General features: G+C 42.3%; 1 protein-coding gene across 2 annotated transcripts in view; it reads right to left on the minus strand.

Annotated features, from left to right (window-relative positions):
* ARHGEF26 (Rho guanine nucleotide exchange factor 26) overlaps window positions 1-15741 on the minus strand; it is a 117961-nt gene that overhangs the window by 24704 nt on the left and 77516 nt on the right. For both annotated transcript variants that reach the window (XM_010952012.3, XM_010952013.3), the window contains exons 10-11: window positions 12155-12244; window positions 6000-6154 (exon numbers count right to left, since the gene is read on the minus strand). In XM_010952012.3, the coding sequence (XP_010950314.1) occupies window positions 6000-6154; window positions 12155-12244 (245 nt within the window). The remainder of the gene's footprint in view (window positions 1-5999; window positions 6155-12154; window positions 12245-15741) is intronic.

Consider the following 15741-nt stretch of genomic DNA (forward strand, 5'->3'; position numbering starts at 1 on the left):
ACCCAGCATGCAGACCAGGCCAGTCTATCCACTTGCTCTGAATGTGCTGCAGGGCACTCCTGGGCGGGCAGGAGCAAAAGGACATTAACCGTCGAGACACACACGAACCACAGCTGGATGGCCAATGCCAGCCAAAGGGAAGTGGGTCCTAAATCTCCAATCACTGTTGTCTTTTTTAAATCTAACCCCCTGCCCCCATTTTAAAGGCAAGGTGTTAGTTCTTTTAAAGAGCTCTTCCTGTTCCCCAAATTGCTCATGTCAATTGGTGTTCTGTGGAATACAAGGTTTCCCAGTTGTGGCTGGAACTGTGCACTGTCTCATCAGCTGCCATCCTGCCCTGCTTCACGGCTGACTTAAAATGCTTATGGCTCTCCTGGTCCCCTTTATCATAAGCTGGCTTCCCCAGCCTCCCTCATAACGACAAGTCTTGTGACCCAAGATCAATGCATGAGATATAACAAGTCTTCTGAAACTGTCTAGGGAATGTTTTCCTCTGCTGATAAAAAAGCAAATCCACTGGAGGAAAGAGCCCCGTTAGTCAGCCTCTGTTCCCCACTCTTGCCTCCCTCCTACATCCCTGAATGAAATCTTGGTGCCTGGACCTGCAGGAGCCACGTGCAACCATGAAGCTCTGTGCACAGGGGTAGAAGGAAACGGCACACTGTGGCCAAAGACCGGGAAGGAGTGGGTTATTGGTGACCACTGGACCCAGCCTGCTCACCCTCGGTCTTCGTGTTTAGAGGGAGAAGTAAATGTCTTTATTGCTTGAGCCACTGCTATTTGGGAATCCTGTTATTTGTAACCAAAGCCTTCCAAAGTGACCCAACAGAAAATCTCCCAAAGGGGAATGGAGTATGTAGAGTTTCCCAAACTCACTTTTCGTGTGTATGTGTGTGTGTGTCTGTGTGTGCAGAATAATTTAACATTTTTATTGCTTAAACCCTTTTGTATGAGTATACTTTTACTTACAGCCCAAAACATTAGTTGACAATAGTACAAAACAGAAACAAACAAAAAACACTTCCTCTATAAAGCACAGTTTTGCAAATGTAATCTTAAGTGGTTTCCAAATAGAGGTTACATGACATTTATGTGCAGCTATTTAGTTTATTGGTAAAACTCCAGATGTGAGAAGCCATATGATAAACAAAGCTCCAGATTTCTTTTTGCCAAAATTAATTTAAAATGAATATATAACGGAGCTGACTACAAAAATCACGTATCTTTTTAAAAATAAAGGAGAATTCAAAGAAATTTTATCTTGGGAGTGGAATGGGGGAGGGCTGCCCATTGAGTAATGCATTCACTCAAATTGTTTATATATAACCACCTACATGATTGACTCACAGTTGACAGATATTTATTAAATGGTCATTATGGGCCAGGCGAAGGCTCTGCATTGAGGATGCAAAGGTCAAACGAGACAGACATGAACACATAGTAACACAAATATTATGACAGAGAAAGTGCAGGGTTTTATGGGAACACAGAGCAGCAGAAATAAACCCACTCTGGAGGGATGGATAAGAACTCCCAGTGGATGTGACAGTTAATCTAAGATCTAAAGAATGAAAGGACTTTTCCAAGAAAAGCTTTGGGGTAGAATGGGGTTACGGGATAGACAGAATATTCCAGGCAGAGAAAGCTGCATGTGCCAGGTCCTCGTGGCTAGAAGCAGGGTTCAGTGAGGCATTTATGCTAAGTGCAAGGTGGGACCATGGAAGGGCTGTTTGCAGGGGACAAAATGAGCCGATTTGTCTTTTAAAAAAACATACCCTGGCTGTGGAATGTAAACTGGATGGAGGGCTGGTGGTATGAATCCAGTTAGGTGTGTCTTCCAGGTGAGTTCAAGGTGCTGATACAAGGGCAGTGGTAATGTGTGAGGAGAGACCGGGGACTGGCGGGGTGGGCAGCATGGTGAGGAAAAGGACAGTCAAAGGGGGCTTTCAGGTTTATTGTGGAGCAACTGAGTGGATGGAACAGCCTTTCACTAAGGATGGAAGAGACCCTGGAGAAGACACAGGTTTGGACATGAAGGTAACCTCTGAGACCTCCAAACAGAGATGTTCAAGTCACATGACCATGATGACATTCAGAAATCTATGGAAAATGGCACCAGTCAATGTTAAAAAAAAAAAAGAAAAAGAAAAAAACTGTGTGTCCTAGAACTAGCTTGAGACCTTACAGCACATTTCTTCATTCTATGTTTAAGTGAGGTGGTGGTGAGGGGCTGGAGAGTACAGGGGGTTGAACTGTGTCCTCCAGAAAACATGCTGAGGTCCTAACTCCTGGGCCCTATGCATGTGGCCTGATTTGGAAAATAAGATGAGATCATTCTGGATTACATTGGGCCCTAAATCCAGTAAGTGATGTTCTCATAAGGAGAAGGAGATTTTGAGACACACAGAGACACGGGAGAGAAGGACAGCTGAAGACAGAGGCAGAGATTGGATTTACGCTGCACCAGCCAAGGAGCCACGGGGCTGCCACGTGTGGAAGAGGCAAGGACAGATTCTCTCCCGGAGCCTTCAGAGGGCTGTGGCCCCACCAGGTTCTTGACTTTGGACTCCTGCCTCCAGAACTGTGAGAGAATAAATGCTTATTATTTAAAGCCACCCAGTCTGTGGTCCTTCGCTCCAGCAGCTGTAGAAACTATTAAAGGGAGGAAAACTGTTTTCAGCTTCAGAAGAAATTGGGAAGGAAGACCGAAGCCAGAGAGAAGGCACCGAGTGAGAAGGACAAGACGGTTAACCACCTTACAAAGTCAGTCTGTGGGGAGTCGGCACCTATTTAGGTCTTCAATTAAGTTTTCACATTTTGAAACTGGGAACAACAGTACTTAATCCATAAGGTTGGACACGGGGCGTAGTCTGTGCCCTGTGATGTAAAAGTAATCATAAGTAAGTTATTACTAGGCACAAACCGGGTGTTATAACAAGTTATTATTGGTTAACCTCTGAGTACAACACAGTAATTGACTCCTTTTCTACTTACAGTATTACTGCTACTCCTGGGTCAGGTCTGATAGATTTGCACACCTTCATTCCTCCGAAGGCAAAGCTGGTTGGCAATTGGCCGTCATTCTAGTACAGTGGTTCTGAACTGGGGGACATATGACAGAGTCTGGAGACCTTTTGGTTGTCACAACTGGGAAGGAGGTGCTATTAGCAAGTAGCAGGTAGAGGCCAGGGCTGCTACTAAAACATGCTACACAGCACGGGGCACCCCCACAACAAGAAGCCGTGAGGCCTCCGTAGTGCGGAGTTGAAAACTCTGCTCTAGAAGCATCCAGATAACCCACAAAGCCTCAAGCATCAAGAATTCACTTTCTCATCCAAAGTAGTCAAGGTGATCACATGGCCTTCTGATACCTGGTAGAACCATATCAAAACAGTGACTCAAAAGCAGCCGAGAGCTGCTTCGAACTTCTTTTTGATATTCTAAACAAGAGTGAAAGTTCCTCACCCAGAATACAGCTCACAGTCACTAGCCACTCTGCCAGTCCCAGCGCAGATACGCGCACACCCTGTACAGCCAAGGCGGCGGCCACACACCCCGTCTGCCAGCATAAACCATCTCAGCATAAACCATCTGCCAGACTGGATCTGGGGAGGAGGCAGAGAAACAGTCCTCCCCAGCAGTCTCTCCCAGGAGCCGGGGAGCCTCCCTGAAACTGAAAACCACCGGAGCCCCAGCAGCTCAGCTCCCTGACTGAACCCTGGAATTCTAATTAGGCAGCAGGAGGTTGGATCGGTCCCACAGAGCTGGCACAGGTAGTTAGCTATCTTCTATGTGCACCTCGCAGCCAAGCCTACACTCTTGCCTTGCTCAGAGCCGCTGCAGCTCCCTCTGGCTGCCCCTGGCATGCGAAGCATTTGCAGTTGCCTCCTTGAAGCTACAATGTAAATACGGCTACGCATACTGTACATTTTTACCCAAGCCTGTTTATCAAGCCTCTTGCTCTGCTTGTCACCCTGACCACATATTCACGTCATCAACAGCTTGAACTTCCAATGCTATTCTGAGAGTCAAGAGCACCTTAGAAATATGATGAGCTAACTAAGAAGGGCAAGAAAACCCTAGTTTTGGTAAAAGCAAAGTCAGGTACTCTGGGTTGCCCTCCTCACTGAAGCTGTATCTCTTTCTTTTATTAACAATACAAATTCAAACATACCTAAGGAAATAAATGTGGGGTAACCAGGAGTGCAACATTAAATACAAGACAAAATGTCCTGTACAGGGCAAAGTACAATGCTAAGCAGAGTAGCATATACCTTAATTGCAACTTTCAGAAGTCTACGTTTATTGTGTTTTATGCAAGGTCAAGAATAAAAGGCGTACCATACTGCTTTAAATACCCTTAATGTTTTCATCACCACAATCAAAGCTACATTTATATTTAAAACTGGCTTGGTACTATCAATATCTATTTTATCAAAAAAATCAAAAGTTTAATTAAAGCTTTTTGTCCACTGAGACAGAATGACTATTTCAACAGCTGGAAGATGTTAAAAGTCAAGAGTTCTGGCATTCGAAGAGTCATATATAATAACTCTCCCCGAAAAACAAAACATTGTGAAGAAAGCCAAAGAAACATACTATCTCATAGGAAACCAACAAAACATAAAAATACAAAAATCCTAATTCCCCTCCAATCTTTATTTATAAAATGTACGTAGTTGCTTGAACTATTTAAACTACCCCAGGTAAGCGAAATTATTTCTTCTTGAAGTTACGGGAACACTATTTTCCTAAGTGTGAAGAATAACCACCAGCATCTTTACGAACTCATCCCCATCACAGTACAGTTTTTCAGGGCAGACCGTACAACGTTCTCATTTCACCTCGACAGCAAGCAGCTGAAATCATTCATAATACAGTCTGATAAAAGGAGCAGAAGGAAAAGCTCACCGTCTGTTTCAATTCAGTTTGATTTCCAAGCTAAAATACCAGCAACCCAGAAGTAGAAATTAAATATTTCACAATAAAATTGGGTATTTATCTTACAGAGATTTGATAGAAGTCCGTTTCCATGATTCTCTGTACCTTGTCTAAACTGTACCCCATGAACTAACTACCCCCGCTCCTGTTATATGCTGGCAATTCGGCCCACTCTCATTGCTTTGATGTGACAATAACACACCCCAGATTTATATTTTCACTCAAAGTTCATATTCTAGGAAAGATGGACTATTTATGGAGGAACAGCAGGGAAGTATTTTATAATCCTGCGTATACTGAGTACAGTTAATAGAGAATGTTCCCTAGAGAAAGGCAGAGCTAAGGGGAGTGTGTGTGTATGTGCGTGTGTGTGCGTGTGTGTGTGTGTTCTGAGTGGGGACAGTCAGAACAAGTGCCATAAGAAAAGACTAGAACAGCCTTCCTCCTGGATGTTTCCCTACAGCCGGACATGACTACACAACCCAAAGTCTAAAGGAATAAACACTCTGCCAACCATGTGACTGATTTTACTCGCTGCGGAAGGGAGTACTGGCGTGTTGCTAACATCCTCCCGGTCACGGGGAGACTCCTTTGGACTCTTTTGGACCTTTAAGAGCAGTGGACTTTAAACGAAGCTACAAGAAGCACGAGAGCTGCGCACCAGCTTGTTCTTGACTGGAGCCACTTCCATCTGTTTCACACAAAGGTTCTGCAGCAGAAGAAGTTAGAAAACTGTTGACTGGGAGTAAAAAGACGCTTGGCTCCCCAGGGATGCCATGAGAATCCAACTACATAAACAGGTAAAATGCTTAGAAGAGAGGCCTGCCCGCGGTGCAGGCTCAGCACAGGCTGGCTGGAGCGATGATGCCGGTGATGACCGGCGTCCTCGCGGCAGAGGAAATTGCAGAAAAATGAAGCACAGATACCACTATGATTCCATGTGCAGAAACCATACACCCAACCTCCAGAGCTCTTAAAGGATCGTCACCTCCAACAGGCATTAGAATCACAGAGCTTTAAACCTGGGTGGACAGCGGCAACACCACAAAAAGGCTTACCTCTTCTTCTTGGTGATGATGAGCACGTCGTTAAAGAGAAAGAAGTAGACCTGCTGTTTGGACGTCCTCTTTGAGAAAAGCACAGTGTCCTCTACGTAGGCTGTCAACTCACCCCTCTTTACCAGCCACCGGGAAGAGGAGACTAGAGGAAAAGGCTACAAAAAGAGAACCACTCAGTACCCAAAGCCCTTTTAGGATTATTCGAAGTAAAACATAAAACACACATTCATACAAATGATTCACATCATGGTGTGCGTCGCTGTTTCACGCAATAGTGTGTGTGATAGTGAGATTTAATCTAAAAAGGATGGTACCTTCTCCAAGAGAAAAATAAGCAAGAACTATTTGTTTTCCAATACAAAGTAACTATTAATATCAACCTGCCTACACGACAACTAAATTTCAATGAGCAACTATTGCTGGGTCAGCCAAAAATTATTTCCCTTCCATCGACCCTCAGCTGAAAAAGACTGATAAGGAGTCACTTAAAACTGAAAAGCCTCAACATGAAATCTGTTGGTAGCAACTGCAGTTATTTTAAATATCACAAATCAGAATCTAAGCATACAGGAAAACACACGTAACTGTAGTTAACAAGAGAAAAAAACAGTCTGCCTCGGCATCATGAACTAAAAAGACTTTATTCAAAAGGAAAAAAAAACCCCTGGAAAAGTACATTTTGTCCGTTGATTAGCTGCTTAACCGTATTCTGGAGAACACCTGTTCTTAAGCTTATGCGGTTGTTTCCCCCACGGAAGTCCATCCCTGAAAGCACCGTGCCACTTCCCGGCCGTGACAATGAAGTTCTTCCAGAATAACCCATCCGAATCTCATAGAAAAGACTGTATTCAAGGAATTACATACTCTCTTTTCTTTCTACAAAGTCAACTGTTTCCAACTGGAAAACTCTCAAAACCTCAGAATAATCCTTACCCTTGAGAGCTCTTTTTTTTTTTTTCCAGTTACCAAAAATGCTTACTGCCAAAAATCTGACTTAAAAATGACATCCATAAAATGAGCAAAAGTTCTTGGACACACAAAAGATAACTGTAGTAAATGCGGTGGAACCAAATGCCATCCATTTCAGGGAGGAATGATTAAAAATAGCCAAAGGAAATTGAGGATATTACAGAGGAAATAAGAAGGCTAGGAAAGGATTTCATTTTTTTTTTTTAATTTACAAAGGACGTTTATAAGAAGGTTGCTCATCCATTCATACACTGTTTTTCTGAAGATTAACAAGGAAGATGTAAGATTATGGCTGACCTCAAAATTTCAGAACTGGCTATTAAAGGCGTTCATGTAGTTTGCAGCCCACAAATCTCAAATCAGACAATGGCAGAGACTTAAAAGGCGACAGACAGAGAGGTTGCTCAGATCACTCAGAAGGACTACAGCAGCATACACAAGAGTTCACCACAAAGAATCCGAGTCAGGCCAGGTCCTGCAGAAGGGCTGCAGTGACTGGGAACACAGTGCTGTCTCGCTACTGCATGTACCCCTGCAGGATGGACCAACGACAGTATTATGTACCTTCCACCCTATGACTGCTCTTAGTTTAGGGGCTAGGGGAAGAAAGTTTTCTAAACTCTTGTTGTTTCTAAAATAGATTGATTTTTATGGGTGTCTCCTACTCCACTAGGCGAAAATAAATGTCTAATGAATATCTACAATTGACAGTGGCTTTCAATATGTCTATGCTTCTTTTGAAAACAAAAATCTGATATTCAAATGTTTTTTGTTTCAGAGTTTATGGTTGAAAGATTAAACACATTCAGATTTTTTTTTTAGAAGAAACTATAAAAATGACCAAAATAGAAAAAAATCACAACAGCTCCAAATGTTCCTAAGTGAATTCCCATAATTCAGAAGCTCTCAGACTAGAATCCAGGTGTAAATCAAAAATCAATAAAGAAATGCATGAACAAAAATACATCCTTAAAGGAACTGATATAATCTCCTATGGAGAAAAGACTTTTCCATTCTTTTTGGTGTTACTTAGCATCCTGGAAAACCAGCCTCAGCATAAAATGTAACTAATTTTATGGGCCAGTGAGACTAGGAAGAGGTGCTGGAAAGCAAGTTTCTTCTCAACTGAGATAAGATTAATCATTAAGCCATTTTAAAGTATGCATACAATTCAGCAGCTTTTAGGGCATTCACAGTGTTGTGCAATGATCTTCACTTCCTAATTCCAGCACATTTTCTTTATCTTAATAAGAAAGCTCATGTTAAGTATTAAGCAGTCACGGTCCACTCTGCCTTCCCCCAAGGCCTAGGCAACCACTATTCTATTCCCTAACTCAATGGATTTGCCTGTTCTGGACAGTTCTTGTAAGTGGAATTCTACAACATGTGACCTTCTGAGTCTGATGTCCTTCACTCTGCATAACATTTTCAAGGTTCCTCCATGTAGCATGTATCAGAACCGTATTTCTTTTTATGGCTGCGTACTATTCTATCACATGGCTAGACCACATTTTATCACTTTACCAATTTTCTTGATGGACATTTGGGTTGTTTCCACTTTTTTGTCCATTATGAATAATGCTGCCATGAACATTCATGCACACGTTTTTATTTGAACAACAGTTTTCAGTAGTCTCAGAAGTGGAATTGCTGGGTGTTACATTAATTCTATGTTTAACTTTTTGAGGAACCACCAAACTGTCCTCTATGCTACAAAGACTTTTTAACACCTTAAAGTTCTTCATTTTGTCTGTTATACCTTAGACTTCTACTTGCTAGTAAGGCCCCCAGACACCAATCAGCAAACCCATCCACCAGCCAACACACCACCCCACTCAATCACACTTCATTTACCACTCGTAGAGTAGCCCCCAAATCCTCTACTCCTCTGTGTGCTAATTTACAAGGGCAAACTCTCCATTGCAAGACAAAAACTAATTCTTCCCTAATCTGTGAGGTAACTTTTAGGGAGAACTGTAGCCTAGTGAGAAACAAAACAAAACAGAACAAAACACCCTTGGATTTGAGGCACAAACTAACCCCCCGTCTCTGATCTTAGTTCAGTGACCAACTTTTTCTGTACAACCCTCACTTCCTTTCTCCCCACCAGGCTTCTTGAATGGAAAGTGAAATCTGTTTAAACTATTTCACCCCCTCACTCGTTCTTCAACTCACTGCACCACGCCCACCATGCCTATGAAACTATTCCGATGAAATCACCTTTGCTGTGCAAAAGCTTGTAAGTTTAATTAAGTCCCATTTGTTTATTTTTGCTTTTATTTCTACTGCCTGGGTAGACTGCCCTAGAAGAACATTGCTAAGACTTATATCAGATGATGTTGTGTACTTATACAATGGAATACTACTCAGCTGTAAAAAGAAAAAGAATAGAATAATGCCATTTGCAGCAACATGGATGGACCTAGAGATTGTCATTCTATGTGAAGTAAGCCAGAAAGAGAAAGAAAAATACCATATGATACCACTCATGTGGAATTTTAAAAAAAAGGAGACATAAATGAACTTATTTACAAAACAGAAACAGATTCACAGACATAGAGAACAAATTTATGGTTACCAGTGGAGGAGGAGGGTGGGAAGGGATAAATGGGGAGTTTGAGATTTGCAAATACTAACTACTATATATAAAATAGATAAAAAGTAAATTTCTTCTGTACAGCACAGGGAACTATATTCAATATCTTGTAGTAACCTATAATGAAAAAGAATATGAAAAGGAATATATGTAAGTATATGCATGTCTGAACTATTACGCTGTACACCAGAAATTGACACAACATTGTAAACTGACTATATTTCAATTAAAAAAAATAAAAAATTAAGCACCTGCATGGCATTAACCATTTGTTTATTATGAATCAGGTATGGCCTATTCCAAGCCCTTTATGTCTATTAATTAATTTAAACTTTACAATAACTCCATGAGGTAAAGTATCATTATCTGCCCCATTTTACAGTTCAGAAAACTGAGAAATGAAAGTTAGGTAATGCCCAAGGTCATACAGCTAGTAAGTGGTGGAGCTACAACTGGAACTCAGGCAGGCTGCTTCCATAGTCCATGCGTTTAACTTACACTGGCCCCTGTGCCAATCCAGTGGACTCTTTGCAGCCCTCACATTAACCATGTGTCGCACATGACATTCTCCCAGAAACTTACAAACTTAAAAATGAGAAATACATGTAAATGTGTTTATGCATACATACATATATGTATTTTTATATATGTATATATCTCTAATATGTATACAGACACACACACAGACACACACACACACAAGCTTTTACTCCCTTCAAGTGAGATAAAGACCAGCATTTTTGTACCATCATGGTGAGGAATGTGGACCCTGCATCAGTCACAGGTCTCATTCCAGGCTTCAATCCTTCTTGGTGTATGATTTTGAGTAAATAATTTAATATTTCTAGCACTGTATTCCTCAACTATAAAATGGGGAAACTATAATCTCTAAACTAGAAAACAATAAGATATTTCATGGGGTTCTTGTGAGAATTAAATGAAGTTATGTGAAAACAGCACATAGTAAATACTCGATAAATATTTTCATGGTATGTATGTGCTTGGACAAATCACTTCTTTGAACATCTATTTTCTCATTTTTAAAATGAACTGAATTAAAAATGTCCATTGTTATCCATAAAGTATTGTAGAAATAAGTCCTAAGATTTTAGTAATATTTCTAAGTGGTCTGAATTTAGTCCTTCATTATAAATCTAAACTTAGAATATTTTCCTTTAAGCTTTCACTTCTAATCACTGAACCAAGAGAAAACAAACAACCCAAAACTCATGAACTCAACTGATGTTAATCACTTATTTTTAAGAACCCTTAGGGTAAGCATTTTTCAACTACAAATTAATTTTGGTTCTAGAGAAATAGAGCTTTAAAAGGCTTCTTAAACCAAATGATCATCAGTGAAGAAGGAAAAAGAAAAATGGTTGGGGAAGGGATTTATCAACTTTGAAAAGGGAAATGGTTAGAGATTTATCATGTTTTAAAAGGAGGGGATAAAAAACTTCTGATGTGCAGATACACTTTCTAAAATAAAAGAGAAAGATAAGATACTTTCTGAAGGATGGGAAAAATGTGTTTTGAAACTGCTGTAAATTCTATACGAGGGCATTAGAACTTTTTAACTGTGTGTGTGTGTGTGTGTACGCTGATTTTAGCAAGTGCCCATTGTCTTCTGTTCTAAGAGTTATGGATTAGTTTCTGTAAACTGTTACAGTCAGGGGTTAGAATGGAAGCGTTTATGCTGATCAGCAAGTGAAGACATCTGGACCCTAGTCCTGATTCTGCCACCAATAGCCAAACTACCGTTAACAAGTAGTTATTCTCTGGGCTGCATTTTCCTCATTACAAAAAATAAAAGGGAATCGCTGTATTGCATCAGTGGTCCTTGAACTCTATGATGTGGTAGAGAGTTACATGCATAACACCATGAGCACTCTAATTCCACTGCACACATCAGACACACTTTTACCATGAAAAAAATATCAGTCAGTTTAAGGTGCTTAAAGACGAAACAGAATCGCACCCGTGAGCACTCACGGCCATTAAGAACTCAGCTGACCAAGACCTAGCCTCGCCATCAATTGTCACTGTCTTCTTTGTCCACCCTGTCATCTGCCCCTGCACAAGGCCAGATAGGCAGTAACAGGCAGCACGGACACAGAAAAGACCTGTGGGAGAAGCGCAAACCTGAAAAGAACGATCCACTAGTAATCTTTTTTGCAAACTGGGAAAGCAGTGTCCTTATTGGATTTAGGAGAACACCCTGGCCCAGCTCGTGGGATACCACTGTTTCACAAGACACTTTGAGAATACTGAAGGAATTTCCTTTCCATTCTAAAATTCTATTATTCTTAACTGCCCTTTTCTCAAATTTGTTGTCTTCCTAGGGGGAAAAAAAAGTGCCCCTTACTCTGCAGCCTAGAGAAAGGGCACTTTATCGGGTATCAGCAGGGGCAGAACTGCCCAGAGGGAAGCATCTGCTGCTCCCTCTGCCAGCCTCTCTGTAATCAATTTATGGCCCTTCTTTGAAAAGCAAATTCCTCTCTGCGCTGTTGCCCTCAACTATCTCTCTATTCATGTAAGATTTAAGCAAGAGCGGTAATAAATCTGTTTATGGGGCAGTATGAGAGAATACCTTAATTTTGAATTCCAGCTGGGAGTTAATCGTGTACATCATTTCAGTCCTTTCCATCTTCCGGGCTCCTTCATTGCAGAGTCGAACCAACTGCAAGCACAGAATAATAAGGAGGGTTAAGGGGTGAAGGAGAGAAACCTCACTTTCAAATGCAGATCTCTCGCGGGAAGTAATTAGCCCTTTGGAAGCGCCAGAGACGCATTCCAGACAGTTAGAGAACGCACAGTTGCATACAGTTGAGACACTGTACCCAGTTACAAGTGCTGTCATCAGGATGTAAAGACAGAGGGAAAGAAATGTCTTGAGAATTTTCAGGGACACGCATCCTCTGCACATTATCACACACGCCCTCCACAGACACTAGGCAGGCTCCTCACATGTCCGGGTCTGCGTCCATTCTGTTCCTTTCCTCCTCGCCTCCACCCACAGCAACCTCACCACCCTCAGGGCGAGCTGCAAGTCTCTCCCCACTTCAGACTGGAGCAGCTGAAGGCAGACTACCAACTTCAAAGGCAAACTCTTAGCAGAAGGCTACGTGCAAAGGGTAAGACCAGTAACGGGGATCCCGGGAAGAGGGAAGACTTCTGGTGGAACTTGACGGTCAGTTCTTCAAGGATGGCCAAGCTGAGGGAAATTCAGTTCAATGAGAACTACTGAATTATCTGCAAACAGAATGCATCACAGTCCTTTGATGAGTACCTGTGGTATCATGGTTTATAATAAACAAAATATGTATTTTGTCTTTGTCCATGGTTTCTGGCACATAGCCCCTAAAAACCCTTGCAATTTCCTATACGAGAGCCATCAGGGCACCTTTGGCTATAATTGATTTTGTTACCAGTTCCTAAAATAGCTCCAGGGCATTAAAGTGAAATGGGTATCTTTTGTTATTCATAACAAGCCCCTTTCAACCACATCTGAGTTTATGTTAATGAGATGACTTTTGAAAAGCCGCAAAGGATGGGGCTGGTTGCTAGGGGAATCAACCAAGTGATGAGAGAGAAGGCTGGAACTTAAAGCAGTACCGCCAGACCTCCAGGGAGGGGAGAGGGGCTGGTGATCGACTTGATCACTACTGGCTAGTGATTTAATAAATCATGCCTACGTAATAAAGCCTCCATAAATATTTTTGACCTTTGGATTTGGAGAGCTTCCGGGTTGATGAACAAGAGCACATGCTCGTGCTGGAGGGGCGCATCTCCAACTCCATGTGGACAAACCCTCTGTGTGCTCAGAACCCTTCTGGACCTCACCCTGTCTCTTCATCTGGCTATTCATTCGTATCCTTTAATACCCTTAACTGCTAATCTAGTAAGTAAACTGTTTCCCAGAGTTCTGTGAGCCCCTCTAGCAAATTAATCAAACCCAAGGAGGGAGTCAAGAGAGACTCTGGTTGGGTCAGAAGCTCAGGTAAAAACCTGGACTTGTGATTAGTAACGGAAGTGAAGTTGAGGGACGTAGTCTTGTGGGACTGAGCCCTTAGCCTGTGGGATCTGATGCTACGTCCAGATGGAAAGAGAACTGACCTGAATACACCAAGACACCCAGCTGGTACCGCAGAAATGCTTGGTGTGCGGGAAGCCCCCGCACATCTGGTGACCAGAAGTGTCAGAAGTGAAGTGTTCTGTGGGGAGAGTGCTGAGAGCAGAGGAGACACATGGAGTTTCTCCTTTACACTGTACCTAACACCTACTTAGTTTACTGGCCTAAACCAAACAAACTTCGTATTTCCAAATTCTTATTAACTGAAAAATCTGTAAAAAATGTCCATAGCAAGGATCATTGGCCATAAAGACAAATGTGGTTGTTAAAAACAGAAGTGGGAAATTCTGATTAGACTTATTTCAATATTAAATATTATCTTTAATATTTTTAATATTTATGCTTTATTAGGTAATACATGCCTACTGTGAAAAAATGATGATACATAAGTAAATAAAACAGGCCATTAAAGGCTCTGACCTAATCCTGTTCTGTGGTCGTAACTGGAAGCAGGTTTTCCTTTGCTTATATGAACATATAAACACATATAATGTGTAAAAATTCTTCCTTTTTTTGTAAGTGGATCATTCAGTGCTTGTCTGTGACTCGATTTTTTTTATTTACCAATATTTCCCCTTATAAATATAACATTCACTGGAAAAAAAAGTTTATTTTGCACCTGGTATGTGTCAGGTACTAGGGTTGCTAGCACTTAAGAGATACAGAATCCCTGTCCTCATAAAAGGACGGACACAGTAATTACAGACTGAGATCTTAAGGGAAAACACAACAACAAAACACGGGGAGTCGGGGATGAGACGGGCGGGAGCCAGAGGTCTTTCCCGAGAGGTCACTGAAGCTGAACGCTGAAGGAAAAGAGGGAGTTAGCACCCAAATCAAAGGAATCAAGGGAGAACAGTGGTCCAGGCAGGCCGGGGTGAAAGCACGCAAGTTCTTACGGCCTGTGGATTATACCCTCGGTGCAAAGGGAAGCCACCAGCAGGCTTCAGCAGAGGAGTGATATGGCCCAATTTACGCTATGATCCCATGTGCTCTCCTCAAGGTATTTATTCAGTCCCTCAGTGATGAATCCTTAAACAGCTTTCAACTGCTTAACAGCTATTCCAGGTTTGCAGGGTATACCCGTCTTCGGTTACAGCATATCTTTAGGTCTGAACAGTCTGCAGAGTTCACTGATGCAGGGACTGATGACTCCCCCGATCAAAGCTAGGAGCTGGAAATATCCTGGCTGGGCTTAGGGGCAACTTGCACGTAAAATATCCTAAAAAGATTAAGACTGAGCAGAACAAAATCCAATCTGGCAGCCATTGTTCAGGACATTTTTATGATTTCTCTCGAAGAATGTGTTCCTAGTTCCCAAATCTGTGCTCCCAGACTTGGTCTGCTCCCTAAGCTCTACATCCTACTACCTGGAGGGTGTCTCTTCTTGGCTGTCCCACAGCCACCTCAAACTCAGAAAGGGAATGACCAAACCTGCACACCACCTGCATCACCCCCCTCCCCGGCCCCACGTTCTCTCTGTCAGTAACCAATCCCAGCACCACCCACTTCCTTAAGCCAAAAAACCACCAGGTCCTCAGATGTCTCCCTCTCCTTTGTCCCCCACGTCCAAACGGTTCATAAAATCTCCTTAATGTCGCTATCCTGCCATCCATTCACAGTTTGCCCTGCCCCCCTGCACTCAGGCTCAAACCCCTCTCCCCTGATTATTGGTCTCCAAATTCCCTACCATCACTTCTGCCCTACCCTCCGCCGTCCTCCAAAGTAACACTCTCAGTCTTTCTAAGTTCAAATCTGATCATGAAACTCCTCAGCTTAAAATCCTGAAAAAGCCCCTCAAAGCAAGACCACTTAATTGATCCCTAAGCGCTCACTGATTTTATCCGGGGCCTCAGTCCTACCACATTTCTGGCCAAAGCACCACACTCTGTCCTGCCCCTCACAGTTTGCATGTGAGTTTCCATCTGCCTGAACACCCTTCACCCTACTCTGTCCCACGACTCATTATTATCTTCCTGTCTTTCAGGGGACTCATCTTGGGTACGACCTCTCTAAAAAGACTGGAGAGCAGAGATGGTGAGATT

This window comes from Camelus bactrianus, chromosome 1 (genome assembly GCF_048773025.1).
Source record: "Camelus bactrianus isolate YW-2024 breed Bactrian camel chromosome 1, ASM4877302v1, whole genome shotgun sequence".
Classification (NCBI taxonomy): domain Eukaryota; kingdom Metazoa; phylum Chordata; class Mammalia; order Artiodactyla; family Camelidae; genus Camelus; species Camelus bactrianus.